The 18476-nt window shown below is 42.5% G+C and overlaps 2 protein-coding genes across 8 annotated transcripts in view; one reads left to right on the plus strand and one right to left on the minus strand.

Moving 5' to 3' along the window:
- Nucleotides 1-18476, plus strand: part of LOC146387779 (butyrophilin-like protein 1) — a 413480-nt gene that overhangs the window by 216587 nt on the left and 178417 nt on the right. The window lies entirely within an intron of this gene.
- Nucleotides 1-18476, minus strand: part of LOC146387789 (dedicator of cytokinesis protein 3-like) — a 241037-nt gene that overhangs the window by 32617 nt on the left and 189944 nt on the right. For all 7 annotated transcript variants that reach the window (XM_084929595.1, XM_084929600.1, XM_084929597.1 and 4 more), the window contains 8 exons: nucleotides 15373-15497; nucleotides 6090-6252; nucleotides 5508-5614; nucleotides 4708-4879; nucleotides 4177-4274; nucleotides 3737-3820; nucleotides 2813-2913; nucleotides 1457-1538 (listed from right to left, as the gene is read on the minus strand). In XM_084929595.1, coding sequence (XP_084785721.1) covers nucleotides 1457-1538; nucleotides 2813-2913; nucleotides 3737-3820; nucleotides 4177-4274; nucleotides 4708-4879; nucleotides 5508-5614; nucleotides 6090-6252; nucleotides 15373-15497 — 932 coding nt within the window. The remainder of the gene's footprint in view (nucleotides 1-1456; nucleotides 1539-2812; nucleotides 2914-3736; nucleotides 3821-4176; nucleotides 4275-4707; nucleotides 4880-5507; nucleotides 5615-6089; nucleotides 6253-15372; nucleotides 15498-18476) is intronic.

Consider the following 18476-nt stretch of genomic DNA (forward strand, 5'->3'; position numbering starts at 1 on the left):
TTTTTCTAGTTTCCTCTTTTTATTGCTTCACAACCAGTTTTAGTTTTTAGTTTAGTTCAGTGTAATAATCTCGTTTTTATACTTCCACATTAGCTTCTGTGCATTTAAATGCACAGAAGACATAAAACTGTCTGTAAACTCATCACTCTGTCACATGGTTGTGGGGGAACTTCGGCCGCTCATTTAGCTCGTGCTCTTGTTCTCGTGGGTCTGCAAGACTCATTGATGCACAGCTCCCACCTCTGTCTGAGCTGTTTGTGCTGATATCCTGTGTTGGTTTTACCCAAACATGGTGCAGTGCAATACGAACACTTTAGTTCACAAATCTTTGTGGTTTGTTCAGATGCAAATCAGAGAAGAGATTTTCTCCTGGCAAACCTTCTGACTGTGCTGTCATGAACTTTAAAATTTAACATGCTAACCGAGGCTTTCGAGTCTGAGACGGAGCTTTTTGGTGTTTTGCAAACCCTCTGAGGATTGCATGGGTTGAACACGATGATAGTCAATCATGCACATTTGCAGCTGGCAGTAAGGTTGCACGTAAGTTTTTTACAGGACTGCATGTCCACATTAACTAATGACTGTGTGTCAAAAGGAAGTCTGAGTTACAAACTGTAAAATCCCCTCTGAGACTGGTTTGGTGAAACGTGTGGTTATCAGGATGTGAGATCAAATTCTGAAGCCTCTTCTTGAATATTCTTGTTACTATTTGAATGACTGCTTACTCAAAATGTTTGCTGGCTTTAAGTCTAGTTTTGTTTTCTTTTTGTTTTCTTTTCTTTTTGCAAAACCTACCAGCTACAGATAATTAAAAGTGTTCTTTTCATCTGGAGTTTACGCCTTTATCACATCTGCAGGAGACAAGATCCATTTTGTATCTGGACAGAGATCCCAGGATGCACCAGGACAGAAACATCTGCAGCATCTGGGCTGCTCCTTGTTTACAGCAATGGTTAAGAAAGTTAGTGGAAGAATAAAGCAGACAGAAACAGGCTAAAACTCCTTGGACGCAGTTTATAAAAGATACATCTGGAGACTGCAGCATGTGTCAAAGCTGTCCTCAATAATTCACGCCGTCCACTTTTTACCTGACAGTGTGACCCATTTGGGATGGATGCTTGAGTCGGATAAATATTTTAACGTGCTGAGCAGCGTTTGTCTACTAAATGTGGTACGTTCTGCACATCTGCCTGGGACGGTGCATCTATTCCCAGCTCTGCTACGTCACTGATGTAGTTCTGAATGCATGCAGTCATATTTTACCTGAGAAGAACGTCCAGTGGGAGGAATTAAAAAGTTGAAAAGGTGTTTTTTTGTTTAAAAAGGGCTTTATGGTGAAGACTGTTACATAAAACTCAGTGAAGAGATGAAAAATGCCAACAGCCCTTCATGTGTTTGATTATTCCGAGTTCAGTGTTCAGGTCAGTGCTCCACCCAGGTGGCACTGAGCTCTTACCCTCATGGCTTCCTGTATATGGTCCTGCCTCACCACCTCAGCAGAGCGATCCATGTACCACTTCAGACAGCGGATCAGCTCCCTGAAACACATTTTAAAAAGCCACACAGGGTTGATTCTCTGCACTGGAAGGAGTGCAAACGTAGCATTACTTTAATAAAGGACCCGTTCAGCCCAGGATGGCTCTGTGTGGAGTTTAACTACTAGATTTTTAAATAAATGCTTAGATTTTCCTTTTGTTGTGATGGTCGCAGCACTCTGCAGGACCAAACATGTACGAAAATACATCACAAAGACCTGAAAAACTAAAATTTGTGTAGTTATAATAACTATATGTGTCTTTTTTATTTTCTCCCAGTCGACCCGAGATCGAGATCTTTGTTTCACCATCTATAAAATATTTAGTCAGTGCAAAACTAATTTTCAGACTCTTACTCAAAGCAAAACTTCTCATGTAATATATCTGGATGAGGTCAAAGTTAAATGAGCACGAAAAGCATGCAATCCTACGCCAGTTTTCCATACTGTATTTATCTCTGATGCCCTTGAGCCACCGTGGTGAAATAATTCCAGGAGAAGTCTAAGGAGCTTGAAAAGAAAAGCGTCTGGACTTGTTTAAGTTGCTTGAAGACGTTTCACCTCTCATCCGAGAAGCTTCTTCAGTTCTAAGGTCAAATGGTGGAGAGTCTGGGAAGGGATCCCAAAACTGGATTAAAGATGGCAGACAGTTGGTGTCGTAAACCACCGCCTCCACCACTCCTCTTTTCAAACCATCTGTCCTCAGAGGAGTGAAAGAAGCCATTTACGTCCACTGTGAGCGACCATCTTTGAACAGAGGCGGTGCTTTACGACACCAACTGTCTGCCATCTATAATCCAGCTTTGAGATCCCTTCCCAGACGCCTTAACGCCCACTCACAACCTGGGCCATCTGACCTCAGGAAATCACATGATAGGGTGGGGCCAGGTTTCACAATGAGCTCACCCGAAAACCTGGCTGATTGTGACCCACACCCGCTTTCACACCTTGGCTCATGTGATTAGGTAGAGGATCATCAGGGGGTCCTTTGTTCCTCTTTGGGGGGAAACTCCCACTGGGTTTAAATCTGGGACTCTCCACCATTTGACCTTAGAACTGAAGAAGCTTCTCGGATGAGAGGTGAAACGTCTTCAAGCAACTCAAACAAGTCGAGACGCTTTTCTTTCCAAGCTCCTTAGACTACGATGACCTGGATGACTGAGAACCTTCACAGACAATTCCAGGAGAAGTCAAACTGCAATAAAGGCAAACGACGTGTACACAAATATACAATCACACTTTAATCAGTCAGGCTGTCAGTTAGAGAGCAACACTCACTTGTAAGCTAACGCTCCAGCAAAGTGCTTCTGGATGTAAGTGTCCATCACCGGCCTGAAGTGGTAGTATTTACTGTCCCTGAGCAGGTTTATAATGAACACCTGTGAGACAGAGACTGTGATCAGTGAGTGTGATGCTTGAGTGACGCGTAAATGCATAGAAAATGAATCATCACAGTGAAAAAAAAAGTACGGCCTCTTTCAAAGCTAAGGGTTTAGCTATCAAGAGATTTTAAAAAGAAATAGTGCTACTAGTCCTCGTGTTAAGAGCAGGTAAATAGAAGCTCAGAGGAACCTGAACACACAGCATTTTATACCATGTCATTACTTATTAAACACAAACTGAGCCACAGTACAGAGGCAGTGTGTGAAAGTCCATCACACGATGCAGCAATAACTTCATCTGTCTCATCGTCATCGACAGTCTGCTGCTGTGCTTGGGATCATTGTCCTGCTGAAGTTTCTGATTGGACAGAGCTTTTCATATGTTGTTGTTCAGCTTGTATTTACAGATGTGCAGGCACCAGGTTATTGTTTATATTTTAGTGCTTTCTTTGTGATCATGTGATCATGACCCCACAGTATTTTATTTTCCTGTTACAGCGTAACCTTCTTTCATCACCCACCCACATTTTCCAAATTTAACTGTAACTCTTATTCCTGTTGCACAGTCATACTGAAATTAGAGTAGAAAAATGACAGAATAAAAAATCTTTCAGCTTTCAGAGTTTAGGGTGTGTCAGAGCTCCTGTTTCCAGTAACTCAGAGGATGACATCAGTGGGACTGAAACTGACAGTTAGCCTCATCCGTATTAGATCTGCAAGTCTCTAAATCCTCATTATTACATTTAATGAAACTCATTATTTGTTACTTTTGTTTGTTTACTTTATTTTCTTCTTCGTGCACTGCTCACACCACACTCACCAATGACTGAAAAACCAGCGGCCCATATTTGTCTGTGTTGTCATCCAAGATGGAGAACAAGGTGTCCAGAATGTCCTGAAGAAACTGAGAGACACACACACACACACACACACACACACACACACACACTTTCATGGTATCCTCCCAGTTGCTGGTTGTCTACAAGCTAATGTTAATGGGACCACAGGAGTATTACAACAACTGTAGAGCTCTTTTAACACATGCTTACAAAAACCCACCTCAAACCACCTCAGAGATCACCAACAAACACGTCCTGCCCAGCAACATGGGAAATGTCTTACACAGCAAATCTGGCACAGCTACAGAATCTTATGATGATCCCGCAGTTTCATCCTGACTGTAGTCTCAGGATTTTAGATACAAGTGTTTACACATATTAAACAGAACAATCTCCCCACCTGTTCGACTTCAAACCTCACCTTGACGATCTCTTCTCCGCTGACATGCCGAAGCCGTCCAAGGATGTCCATGACCCGGTCGGGATGGGCCTTCCACTTCAGCAGGGCCAAGAGGTCCACTGGAAGACAACAGGAATGTCAAACACCAGGAAAAATGGATCAAGGCTCATATTCAGACTTCAGCCTGTGAGCCGCTAAACAGCCGTTTAATATGTACAACGGAGTAAAAACTGTCATAAATGAGGAAGCCACTGTTAGCGCAGCACAACGACTGAAAGCAGGTGTCTGTATGCCAGAACCATAACAGATGGTGACACAGTTTTTTCTCATTTTAATGCTGTCACCTCAAGCTGCTTTATGTCAGGTTACAACTACAATATCAGAAAGAAACCCCAACAATCATACGAGCCCGTATATGCAAGCACTTGGTGACAGTGGAAAGGAAAAACACCCTTTTCTGTGTAACAGTCTGAAATTCTCACGTGTAATCGTGCATATTTAAGCACATTATCCACGAGCGGCTCAAACGCCGGCTGCAGATCAGCTGCGTACCGTTCTGGGTGAGCTTGGTGGAGGAGAGCTGTGTGGAAATCCAGAAGGTCTCTTTCATGCTGCGCTGGAAAATGAGGCTGGAGGGGATGTTGGGACAGCTGTTGAAGTCCTCCTTACAGCAGGGCAGCCCCAGGTAGAGGGCATGGTTACTGAAGGTCGTGTTTTCATCACACTGAGGACACGAGACACCGAGAAGGAGGAAAATAAGGAAGGAAAAAGTGATTCAAACAGATCTGTGCACCTCATTGTCAAAGTGTAGCTGCAAAACTGAGTCAAAAGCTGCAAACATGAAGCTTGTGTGTGTGAGGTAAGACTTTAGACCAGGGGTGGGCAACTCCAGGCCTCGAGGGCCGGTGTCCTGCAGGTTTTAGATGTGTCCTTGATCCAGCACAGCTGATTTAAATGGTTAAATTACCTCTTCAACATGTCTTGAAGTTCTCCAGAGGCCTTTTAATGAACTAATCATCTGATTCAGGTGTGTTGACCCAGGGTGAGATCTAAAACCTGCAGGGCACCGGCTCTCGAGGCCTGGAGTTGGACCTGCTGTACAGTTTTGGTGAGCAACAGTAAAGGTGTTGTGGATATCATGTACAAAGTGTACACGACATTTAAAGTGAACTTTATAGTTATACTGTGAGATTACTGAAGTACAATAGAATTCACATATGTACTAAGTAAATATTGTCATTTCTGCTGTAATCATCAGCAACAGAAAGACTCCTTTGCAGAATAAATGACTAACGTGTGATGAAGGCTGATGAGTAGCAGCCAGGAAACAGAAAAGCTCTAGTGTAGCTGACCTTGTAGACATACAGCTCATGGCTCTCATCAGAGAGAGTAGTTCCATCCTCTCTCATTAGAGGCGTGAAGGCAAAACCAAACAGCTTTTTCTCTCCTTTGTCCTTTGCTGCAGAGAAAATGACGAAGAAGGAACATGTGAGAGGAGAAACGCACCGAGTGTACGGTCAAAAAGCACCGAGGTTAAATGTCTCTCAGATTATTAGAGATGTATTCAGAAAACCAGTTCATTACTTCACTATTGTAGACAAAGTGATATAGCCTGAATATAAGAAGGTCAAAGAGTAACTTGGTTATGCTTTTAATGTTATATTTAGATATATTTTCTAGATATTACTCCAAAAATGTCACCACCTGCTTGAAGCAGCACCTAATCATTCTGGAAGGATTATAGTGAGCAGCCAGCTGCTGCATCTGCATGCCAAGAAATGCAGATGCATCTGTCATCTTATTACACTGCACCTGTCACGGTTCTGGGTTTTATTTTTACAATAAGCCTGTGCTTGGATCCTCATTTATTTTCTCCACACGGATCATCCCATTAGCCATGACAGCACCAGCATTAACACAAGTAAGGCACTCACTGGAGCAGTGTCTGAACTCGAAGCGCAGGTGGGACCCTCTGAAACGGTCGATGGGAATCGGCAGTTTGATCACCTCGCTCCATCGCGGGCTGTTGTTATGGTAGAGCACAAAGGAGCGGTGCTCTGGCACGTTGGGCTCACCTGAACCCAGACTGATGCAGTCCTGCGGAGCATGTGCAGAAGCAGACAAACAACGAGATCAGTGACACTGCAGTTACACTTGCTACAGTACCTGTAGCAAGTGTGGAGAAACCGTGGACCAGAGCGGCCCCAACAGCCGTGACGCACCAACACCTGGGCCAGCTGTGCACACAACACATTTGAGTGATACTCAAAGGTCAACTGAAAGGGGTCCTACAGGTAAGCGAAGTCAAGGAGTGGAAACGTATTTGAATGGGAACCTTTAAGAAAGGTGTGATAGGCTGGCTTGTTTTTGGTGGAAAAGTTGGAAGTTAAATGGTAACATTTATGAAAAACACTGAAGCATGAACTTGTTTATTTCTACAGACTCATTCCAACATGAACCTCAAACTGCAGAGCCTGTAAATTTGAGCCAGTGTGGAGAAACATCGGACAAAGGTGCCACCAACGGCCGTGCTGTGCACGAGACAAACACAAACATCACTCAGAAGTCGGCTGGTTAGTGATGCGATTACTCTGATCAACTGCATTCAAATTTAATATTATTTTTTTACATTTTGCAAGAACAGCAGTTTTCTGTTTTTGACTCAGGCTGTTCAGACTATTGATCATCTGCTAATGAGCTTTTCAATAAGCTCACCTCAGTTCCTGATCACACATCTCTGAAATCTCATCATCAGCACAGAGAAATGCATTCACTGTCACTGAGAGTGGGTACAACACTCCACTTGTGCCTTTGTTGGCTCAGCTATTTCTGACACAACTCTTCTGTAGTGATCAGTTCAGTCAGATTCATCGTAACATGTAAGAAACGTGTCGCAGGCTATGAAGATTATATATCTAATTCAAATAGACGGGCTTTTCAGCCTGCCTGCATACTTTTAAAAAAGGCTTTAGTTTCACACTGTCAGATCATGATGAGCTCAGTGCACTGATACATGTTCTTAAGTGACGATGAAGAACATCGAATGTTGAACCAGTTCTCTTTCATTTCTGCAGGGAAACTAAAACATCTGACAACTCAAGAAAAGTCAGGAGCAGAACGTGCCAAGGAAATAGGATCCAATGGAGAGATAAAGTTAGACGTAGAGCCGGACAGCAGGGACTGATGGAGATGTGAACCACTGTCTTACATTCAGTCTGTGCAAAAGTCATGAGCCAGCACTCATTTCTCTCTATATTTGATGTAAAATTAGTACAGGAATTATTTAGAACATAAATTCTATTTTTTTTGGGAATCACCAGAAAAAATACCAAGCAGTGGTTAGCACTGTTGCCTCACAGCAGGAAGGTTCCTGGGTTTGAATCCACCATGTGGTCTACGCAGGTTCTTTTGTCCCCTTTCCTCACAGTATTTTAAATATTTGGGAGTTATAATACATAAGGATCTCACAGAACTATTAGAAAGAAATTATTCACCAATACAAAAGAAAATCGAGGAAGATATAGCGAGATGGAATTTAATCTAATCTAAGTTTACATTTGAGAATAGATTCGAATAAAATGAATATACTACCCAAATTATTATATTTATTTCAAACATTGCCAATAGAAATAAGGCAGAAACAATTTAATCAATGGGACAAAATGTTGTCAGACACATATGACAAGGTAAAAGGCTCCAAATTAGATATAAAACCTTAAAGTTGGCTAAAATAAGGGGGGGGGGGGGCCCTTCCTTCTCTCTAGGATTATTATTGGGCAGCACAATGAAGGCCGATGACATGTTGGTGTAATCCTTCATACGATGCTCAGTGGAAAGGCATTGAGGAGGGTCTGACCTCCATCCACATACAAGCTGTTATAGCAGACAGTAGCCTGCAAGATCTTATAGACACTATTGAAAATTATAGACAGTTATTACAGACAGTCGTATGCTGGCATTAGGTATTTTCACCTCTGATAAACGGCATCATCTGTAAGTAATATTGTTTGTTATCACTGTGACGGCCAGTGGGCTGGCCTTGTTTTGCTTTTTCTTTTACCTGTTTCTTGCAGGTAGGTGGAGCTGACCCAATTATTGATGCAGCACACCTGAGAGGCCAGTCCCAGTGTATATAAAGACACCTTGACTGAACCAGCGTGGCGCTGGCTTTGGCTCTGGCTCTCTCTGTCTGGCACCCATCTTGTTCATTTGGAAGTTTCAGTTATGGCTGTTATGTCCTTTAAATTGTGTTTAAGTTGCTTTACCTTATTTTCATTAAATATGTCTTACAGCCTTTAGAAACCTGTGTGTGGTCTCCCATTTGTTTGTCACTTCCTATGAGCCGGGTTGTGACAAATGGGGGCTCGTCTGTGCAATTATCCTGGTTTGGTGAGCTTTCTAACATTTGATTGAGAGCTGGTCTGTTTGCAGCTGCTTGTCTAGTTGTGTCTTGGCTAGGACTTGCCTTGTAGGCAACTGTTGAGTTGATTGCTGATCAGTTCGGTTATTTGTGGTGCTTTGTTATTCTGGGTCTGCTGTGTATTGTGTTTGGGAGGCCATTTGGTTAGGCAGATTAAGTGGAGGCAGTCATGTTAATACTGTTGTTTTGCTGTAGACTTAAGTTTACTGGAGCTACTGTTGGTGTGCTGTCTTGTGTGAACTTTGTGTGAGCTACGGCATGCGCTGTGTTGATTATTGAATGTGCATGAGTTAAAATCAGTGCTTTTCCTGTTAGGTTGAAGGAGTGTTTCTCTCTTGAGAATCATTCACTGAAATTTCTGTTGCGGTGAACATGGTTAGAGCAGTTGTCTCGGGAGCACGTCCCCAGGATTGAGGGGGTCGCTGTTTGTGCAGTTGCCTTTCTCTTTCTGGCGGTTTTTAGTGCATAAGTACCCACCGCAAGTAACTGCATGAAGACTAGGCTTTAGTTAAGTAGATTTTGGTTAGGCAGTTAGTGGGAAAGTGCTGTTTTCAATTGCATGTCAAGAATCAATACTTTGCTGTTATGGCTACGGTTGATGCTTTTGTTCAGTCTCCATCGGAGAAACTCTTGAATAGTTGTACTAAATAACAACTCTTGAAACTTACTGAACATTATGATGTCGACGTTGGAGATAAACGGTTGAAAGATGAGATTAAAGGAGTGTTGAAGGCTGCATTAGTAAATAAAGGCGTGTTGCCAGGTAAAATGCAGACTTTAGTGGCAGAGGTTGATCAGTCTGTGGTCTCAACTGAAGTTGCTTTATCTTTTGAGCCGCAAAAGGAGGTGTTACTCTTACAAATGGAAAGAGACAAGCTGAGCATTGAGAAAGAACGTGTAAGGCATTCTTTAGAAAAGGAAAAGTTGGAGCTAGAGCAGTATCGGCTAGACCTAATCAAGGCGGGCAAGTTATCAGGTGGTGTTGAGGCTAAAGGGTCTTCTCCACAAGGACTTGAAACTTTTGATATTGTGCGTAATTTGCGCTTGGTGCCGAAATTTGATGAAAGAGAGCCAGGTGCCTTTTTCTCCCTTTTTGAACGCATTGCCGAATTGGGAGGGTGGCCAGAAGCTGACTGTGTGATTATGTTACAGTCTGTTTTGACTGGAAAGGCTCAGGAAGCTTATTCAGCACTCAGTGCAGTTGATTGTCGGAGTTTTGCTACTGTTAAAGATGCAGTTCTGAAGGCGTATGAGTTGGTACCAGAAGCTTACCGTCAACGTTTCAGATCATGGAGGAAGTCTGATAAGCAGTCGCATATAGAGTTTGCGAGGGATTTAACTAAACACTTCAACAGATGGTGTTCTGCACTGGGAGTGACAACTTTTCAGGATTTATGTGAGTTAATGGTATTGGAGCAGTTTAAAGATTGTGTTCCTCCTGAGGTTGCCACTTACATTGCTGAACGGGAAGTGACAACAGTTTCTGACGCTGCTAAATTGGCAGATGAATATATCTTGGCACATAAGGGGCAGGTTGGTAGAAACTGTTTTTCAGTTATTGCTCCCGCTAGAGCTTTTGGTCAAACTAAGTTTATGTCATCGGATCCTGCGAAGGCCATTGGTGGTGTGAAGCCCAGTAAGTTTGGTCAAGCATGCAACTACTGCCATGGCGATGGACACTGGAAAGCAGAATGTCCCTTGTTGAAAAGCAAGTTGGCGCGTATAGGCAAACAGGTTAAGCCTGCGACTCTTACCATTCCTGCACAGGAAATTTCAGTAGTCTCTCGGGAGACGCCAGTTTCGACTAAGTCTGACTCAGAGAGCTATGCGGGGTTTGAGGATTTTGTGTCAGATGGGTTTGTATCACTCCCAGGTGATGTTCATAAAGTTCCTGTAAAGATTTTGCGTGACACAGGAGCGAAGGATTCTTTTATCTTAGCCTCCGTGTTGCCATTTTCACAGGTTACTGATACTGGTGAGTGTGTACTTGTTCAAGGCATGGGTTTAACCACTATCTGTGCTCCATTGCATAAAGTCAGGCTGTCATGCAGTTTTGTGGATGATGATATCTGCCTTGGTGTTCGTCCTGCTTTGCCACTTGAGGGCGTACATGTGATTTGGGGAATGATTTGGCTGGAAATCGAGTCTGGGCTGACAATTCTTTACCTGTTAAATCTAGAGTTCTGAATGAGTCCCATGAGTGTGAACAGGGTTTTTCTGACTTTGCAGCTTGTGCTGTTACAAGGGCTGCAGCTAAAAGGGATGCAGAGCCTGTAACTCAAGCAGAAGAGTGTCAGGTTGAACCAGATTTGATTGTTCCTGAACATTTGTCAGTTTCCCAGCAAGAGCTAATTCAAGCGCAGCGTGCTGATGCTTCACTGACTGAGCTTTTTCACAAAGTGCAACCTAGTGATGACGCTAGAAGTGCGGCCTCTGGTTATTTTCTGCAGAAGGATGTACTAGTCCGTAGGTGGATTCCGCAGGGGTTGGACTGTGTTGGAAGTCCAGTTGTCCAGATTGTGGTTCCGACTAAATACCGTGACGAGGTGTTGAAGTGTTCTCATGACAAATCTGGGCATTTGGGAGTGACGAATACTTATAATTACATCTTGCACTACTTCTTTTGGCCACGTCTTAAGCGTGATGTTTCAGCTTACATTAAGACCTGCCATACTTGCCAAATTATAGGTAAGCCAAATCAGTCTAAACCTGCTCCACTTTGTCCCATCCCTGCTGTGAGTAACCCAATTGAACATTTGATCATTGACTGTGTGGGCCCTCTTCCTAGAGCAACATCTGGTTCGGAGTATCTTTTGACTGTAATGTGCCAGGTTACGCGTTATCCTGCTGCATATCCGCTGCGTACCATCACAGCCAAGTCTGTGGTGAAGGCTTTGACACAGTTTATTTCTATATTTGGCATACCGAAGATTATTCAGAGTGACCAGGGATCAAACTTTTCGTCAAATCTATTTGCACAAGTTCTTAAGCTGTTGAATATTGTACATAATAAAGCCTCTCCTTATCATCCACAGAGCCAAGGTGCTTTGGAGCGCTTCCATCAAACACTGAAGTCCTTGTTACGTGCCTATTGCACCAAAATGAGGAGTGACTGGGAGGAAGGTTTACCGCGGCTTCTGTTGGCAGCGCGAGGAGAGTACTGGGTTTAGCCCAAATGACTTGGTCTTTGGCCACAAAGTTCGGGGACCATTGACAGTGTTGTGCGATAAGTGGTTGTCAGGTGAACCACCAGTGAACTTGACAGATTATGTTAATGGTTTTTGGCACAGACTGTATGTGGCAGGTCAGTTGGCCAAACAGAACCTTGAAAAGGCTCAGGTCAAGATGAAATATTTTTATGAACGGCGTTCTGAAGAGCAGCAGTTTAGTGCGGGTGACCAGGTTTTGGCTTTACTGCCGATTGCAGGGTCACCGTTCCAGGCACGGTTTGCTGGGCCTTACACCGTGGTACAGAAACTGTCTGAACAGAATTATCTGATTGCTACCCCAGATCGCCGGAAAAGAAATCAACTTTGGCATGTTAATTTGTTGAAACCATATCGTGTTCGTCCTTTGTCGGTCTGTCAGGCTCTCTAGTTTCTCCTTCCACATCGAGTCCAGGGTTGACTGCTTGTACAATAGCACAGTCAGTTTGTGGGGGGGAGGATGTGGCAGCACCTGATGATCCTTTATTGCTTGGTCGTCTGAAGAATTCAGAAACTCTTCAGAACTTGGATGTGCTGTTGGGCCATTTGCCTGCTGACAAATGTGCAGAACTGTCTGCATTAATTAAAAGGTATCCAACCTTGTTTAGAGACACACCTTCTAAGACAACTTTGATAGAGCATGATATTGATGTGGGTGATGCAAAACCAATCCGGCAGAGGTTCTACAGGGTCTCTGAGGAAAAGAGGAAAATAATTGAGAAGGAAGTTCATTACATGTTGGAAAACAACATTGCAGTGCCGTCGTCATCAAGCTGGGCTTCCCCATGTTTCTTGGTTGAAAAAGCTGATAAATCACCACGTTGTTGCACAGACTTTCGTAAAGTAAATGCAGTGACCAAACCCGATTCCTATCCCTTGCCTCATATTGACGACTGTATTGACCAAGTTGGGGTCAGCAGAATATGTGAGCAAGTTTGATCTGTTGAAGGGATATTGGCAGGTGCCACTGACTCCCAGAGCTCAGGAAATATCTGCTTTCATCACGCCATCTGGTCTTTATTCATATACAGTCATGGGTTTTGGTTTACGCAATGCTCCAGCTACATTTCAGCGACTCATGAATATGGTTGTTAATGGGCTGAAAGGCTGTGCTGTTTACCTAGATGACGTGGTGGTATATAGTAGCACCTGGGAGGATCATCTGGATCGTATTCGCACTATGTTTGAACGACTAGTTTGGGGAAATCTGACTATCAACCTGGCAAAATGTGAATTTGCAAAAGCAACTGTGACCCATCTTGGCAAGGTTGTGGGCCGAGGTTATGTGAGGCCAGTTGATGCAAAGGTGTTGGCCATCAAAGAGTTCCCTGTTCCAGTAACCATAAAAGAACTCATGAGATTTTTGGGTCTGGTCGGTTATTATCGCCGTTTTTGTCGAAACTTCTCAACAGTGGTTGCTCCTCTGACTGATTTGTTGAAGGCCAAAGTAAAGTTTATTTGGTCTGCAGCATGCCAGCAAGCTTTTTGGGATGTAAAAGCTTTACTATGCTCTGAACCTGTGCTTTTAGCACCTCGTCTGGATCAGCCCTTCAAGCTGTATGTGGACGCAAGCCACATTGGTGCAGGTGCTGTTCTAGTCCAAGCTGACAAGCAAGGTACTGAACATCCAGTTAGTTTCTATTCCAAGAAGTTCAACTCCCATCAGCTGAATTATTCGGTCATTGAAAAGGAAGCTTTGGCATTAGTCTTGGCCTTGCAGCATTTTAGGGTATATTTAGATTCTGCTCGGCCAATTGAGGTATTTTCTGACCATAACCCTCTCACTTTCTTGAACTCATTGCAGAACCCAAATCAGAGGCTCATGCGGTGGGCTCTCTTTTTGCAGCCTTACAATATGGACATCCAGCACATTAAGGGCAAAGATAATGTCTTGGCAGATGCTTTGTCCCGTGCCCCTTTGTAACCAGCAGTTTCACTCCTCATATGAAGTATGTCCTCTCCATTATCGTTTTCCTTCCTCTTAAATTGCTCCTAGGTACCAAGGTTGCTGAGGTTGGAGTTGAGCTGAAGATGACTTTTAAGCACACAAAAGGTGTTGAAAGTGAGGTTGCATATATGTGTGTGTGTGTTATGTTATGGATTTAATATATGCATGTTCTTCTAGTTGCAAATTCATAATATAAATGTGTTTGCCTATTCAGGGTGAGACCCTGTTCTATGGGGGGGGAGTGTGACGGCCAGTGGGCTGGCCTTGTGTTTTGCTTTTTCTTTTACCTGTTTCTTGCAGGTAGGTGGAGCTGACCCAATTATTGATGCAGCACACCTGAGAGGCCAGTCCCAGTGTATATAAAGACACCTTGACTGAACCAGCGTGGCGCTGGCTTTGGCTCTGGCTCTCTCTGTCTGGCACCCATCTTGTTCATTTGGAAGTTTCAGTTATGGCTGTTATGTCCTTTAAATTGTGTTTAAGTTGCTTTACCTTATTTTCATTAAATATGTCTTACAGCCTTTAGAAACCTGTGTGTGGTCTCCCATTTGTTTGTCACTTCCTATGAGCCGGGTTGTGACATCACTGAGACTACTTGTGTGCAGTGTTGGTCAAGTTACTTGAAAAAAGTAATCAGTAACTAATTACTGATTACTTATTTTCAAAAGTAATTAGTTACTTAGTTACTTTTTAAAAACACGATTTACAACCTGAACAGGTGATAAAGTGATAGATCTTTCAGCCCAATTCTACTTTTTCTACATAATCCATCATACAAAATGTAATCAAATGGAAAAGTCTCTTTTTAAAACTTTTGTTTTAATCTTTTAACTTTATGCATCAAGCAAACATTAAATTATATGCAACACTGTCTGACTGGAAGAAATTTGTTTAACATTTAAACCTATTTTCTGCACATTCCAGCACATAAAATATATATATTTTTTGTGTTTACACTCAGTCTTTCAAATAGATGCAAGTTAAACACAGCAGAAAATAAATAAAATCAAAGACTAGCAGTCCTGTTGCTCTATTTTCACCTGTAAAGCAGGCGGATGTTTGCCCTGGTGTTTTACTGCTTTAAAGTGTTTTAGTTTCTTTATATGAGGTTTGAACCTACAGGGGGCAGCAGGTACCCAAGAAATCATAAGACCGGCACAGAAACTAAAACCATGTACTGAAGTGTGCACGGTCAACAACGTGGATTTCACACACATAAAAGAGCTGATAGTGGATTATGCTGCTCATTTATAGTGACTGATTCATTCTAACTTACAACATTTTCACTACTTTACTCTTACAGTCCACTCATAAAACAGGTCATTTCATCTCCAAAAACACTGAAGTGGTTCATCTGCTGCAGCTGTTACTTAGTGTGTTTTAATTAGTTACTAATTCTAATCTAAACTTGAACTAAACCATCAAAACACCAGAAACATGTTTACTGTGAGCTACAAATTCTCTGCTGCCTTTAAAGAAACTTACTGCTATAAACCAGCCTAAAGTTTAACATTAGGCACAACTTCAAACTGATGAAAGACTTATTTTTTTTGTTAGAAGAAGAAAGATGCTGAACGTCTGTTTATATTATGTGTCACTAAATGGACAAAAGAAGGCTTTTTACAGCAGGAACGTTTCCCTACCTTGAGGATTTCTCCGTCGGCGTAAAGCACATATATGGTCACCTCGATGTTCTTCTGAACGCTTTTCCCTCCCCTCTCAAAATCTCCTCGCTCCAGTGTCAGGTACAGGTCGTTACGGATGTCACCTGGACCAGCAGAGACATGTTAATGCAGAGTAATATGTGTCAAACACCAGCGCACATGGTTGTTTTATTTGTAAAGATGCAACAAAGATGCAAACGTCCGTAATCTCGAAGCAGGCGCGGCGTGTCGCACACATTTTAAGCTGACACACATAAGACTAACGACCTGTGTGGACGTGTGTGGACTCATTTATCACTCCCTGCTCGTCCTCATAGAGGAGGTGTCACCTTTAATGTATAAAGATGGGAGTTAAACACTCACTCCATCACTGCCTGAGGGGAGCAGTGGTTAATGTGTGTGAAAGAGGTGTGAAAGACACTGGTGCCTGTGGGATGTGCCACCCTGCTGTTTTCTTCCTGTTTGCTGTAGAGGGAAGCTTAATGTAAGTGTTCATTTGTTTACCTGTTAAGCTCATCATCATTAAGAGTATTCACCAATGAGAGCAACACAGCAGTTTCATGAGCTGGATTATGAAGCTGCTCGACTCGTGTCCTTTATTTCTAAAGGCGAAAGTTAAATACAAAGCAAATGATTGGCTTGCAGGGCTGCTAAAAAAGGAGGACCTGATGTGGTACAGATGAATCTATGATAATGATGATGTATTCAAAGCACTTCTTGTAATTATGTAAAGATTAACTCCTGACAGCTGGCACGACGGGGTAAAAGCTTTGAATAATTTCTGTAGCAGCCTGTAAGAATGTTTATTTCCTGCTGTAAAGTTAACACGAAGTCTAAGGGACTGACTTGCTTTTAGAGGAACTGCAGTTTTTTGCCCTCAGCTTCATTTTACAGCCCTGCCTATTGAAGAGCAACAGACATTTCTGCAGCTCTAAAACATGGCAGCTCACATCATAACTATCTCACCGGACAAACAGCACCACAGACCAGAGGAGAAATCATATTTGGGGCTGAAATTATGCCTCTAAGAAAGCCTCTCTTGTCAAGGACATAAATGCGGGATGTTGAATATTTTCTGTGGTCACATATTTTACAGGCTGCAGAAATGAATTAACAGGAGACTGTGGAGATCATAGCACTTTAGCTTTAGCAGCATCAGTGTTTGGTATTTCTGCTAAATCTAAAAAGTAAGCATGAATGTGGGACAGGTAAGGTTTCTTTAACTGAATGAAGCTGCAAGCAGTGGATACAAAAAGTAAACAGTGAGATGCTTTTTGTATGTAAATCCAGCTGCTGCCTGGATGTGATATCAGGCTGCTGCAGCATTCACACACAAACACACACTTGTCCATCTTTGTGGTTTCTTTATCAGGCTGCAGCCAGTTGGAAAAACGAGGCATCAAACCTAAAATCCAGATATGGAAATAAACGTTTTCTCAAACATAAAAATGTAAAATCTTTGTGTCAGCTGTAAATTTATGAGAGAAAACTTAAGGAACTATAATATTTTACTTATTAGAAACAAATTCACATATTTAAACTCCACAGTGCACCAAGAAAACCTCCAACATGGTCTAAAGAAGAGTCTATGAGTCCCTCACGGTGAGACATCACGATATATTTTTTATTTTTTTTGCTTTCTCTAAGATTTACCAAACATTTGCCATTTTTATTTTCTTTTGCCAGATTTTTTCTGCCCCCTGGTTCTTACTTCCTCCAGAAGCTGCTGCACTGTGTGTACATCTGCTCACAGCGCCACAGCAATGATTTCTAAAGGTCTGATTAACACTCCACATTTCCATGTTCTGTTCAACAACACGATCACTGCCTTATTGTGGTGGAGGTTTTTTTTATATATATATATATATATTTTTTTTTTTTTTTCAGGGGTGGGGGCATTTGCCCCTGGCAGGGTCTCCCATGGCAAATCATTTGAATCACTCTTTGTCTGGTTCCTCACCCAGGACCAGGTAGTTTGAGCTCCAGTCTCCTGCAGAGGGGCTGGACTAAATGATGTCACTCCTCCGGGGCAGATAAGAGCTAAGACTGATAAATAAATGAGCGTGCATGCCTAACACGTCTCTGACAGCAGGCAGTGCACTTGTTGAGAAGATTGAATTATCTTTTACACACCGACACAGCCAACAGAAACAGCTGGGAAGCTGTACAACAAGACATTAAATCATCAAAGTGACTTAAGCTAAGTACTGCTGAAAGAGATTTCCACACTTATGAAAAATACATCTGTGGACTTAAATATCTACAAGCCTGTAACTCAGTTTACTGGGTTATTAAATAATAACACATTCACAGCTTTGAAGGTCTTCACAAACATTTTAACATATTACAGGAGGAGAAGCTCCACTGTAATTAAAATGAGGTCAGTGGAGAGATGCAAACTGACACATTCGGTCTCCCTGTAATGGATTTATAGCTCTCAGAAGAGGAAGCTAATACAGGAATATCAGAAAGCGGGTCCAATTCTGGGAAACACTGTTTACTTCGACCAGTGCTTTGGAGACGCTCCTGCTGGAAAAACCAGATTCACTCCTTTGTTGCTCCCATGTAGGAATCTAAATTAAGCAGCAGCCCGGCAGGAGCGCAGATCAGCTTCTGTGGTTCTGTCCATCTGTCCAGCCTTGAAGTCACTTGTTTATTTTCAGGGATCCTGGACCTCAAATCTAAATTCTCTTTCTTTGTTTGGAACTTGGACATTGATCCAAAGGCCTCTTTGAAAGCCAAACAAAGCTTTTGAAGATTTTTATAGCTGCAAGAAATAAAACTGTTTACAAAATGCCTGCTCGAGAAGAACACCTGCAACACTGCACCTCCTCTCTGTGCTTCAGCTCAACAGGTACGTGTTTTTGCTCCTTTCTTCAGAAGCAGAAGGTAGAGATATACAAAAACCCGCCCAGACATTCAGCACTTTTTCTGTTCCTGTCTGACCCATTTACATGATTCAAACCCGAATTGTTGTTTTTATTTCTTTTACGTGTTATTCACGGAGTCCATCTCTGCTGTGTGCTTACGTAAACTAAGAATAGAAGTGTTGAGGTGGACAGGCCGCTGCGCTGTGATGGGTA

Source organism: Perissodus microlepis, chromosome 5 (genome assembly GCF_051167445.1).
Source record: "Perissodus microlepis isolate ML-2025 ecotype Zambia chromosome 5, ASM5116744v1, whole genome shotgun sequence".
Lineage (NCBI taxonomy): Eukaryota > Metazoa > Chordata > Actinopteri > Cichliformes > Cichlidae > Perissodus > Perissodus microlepis.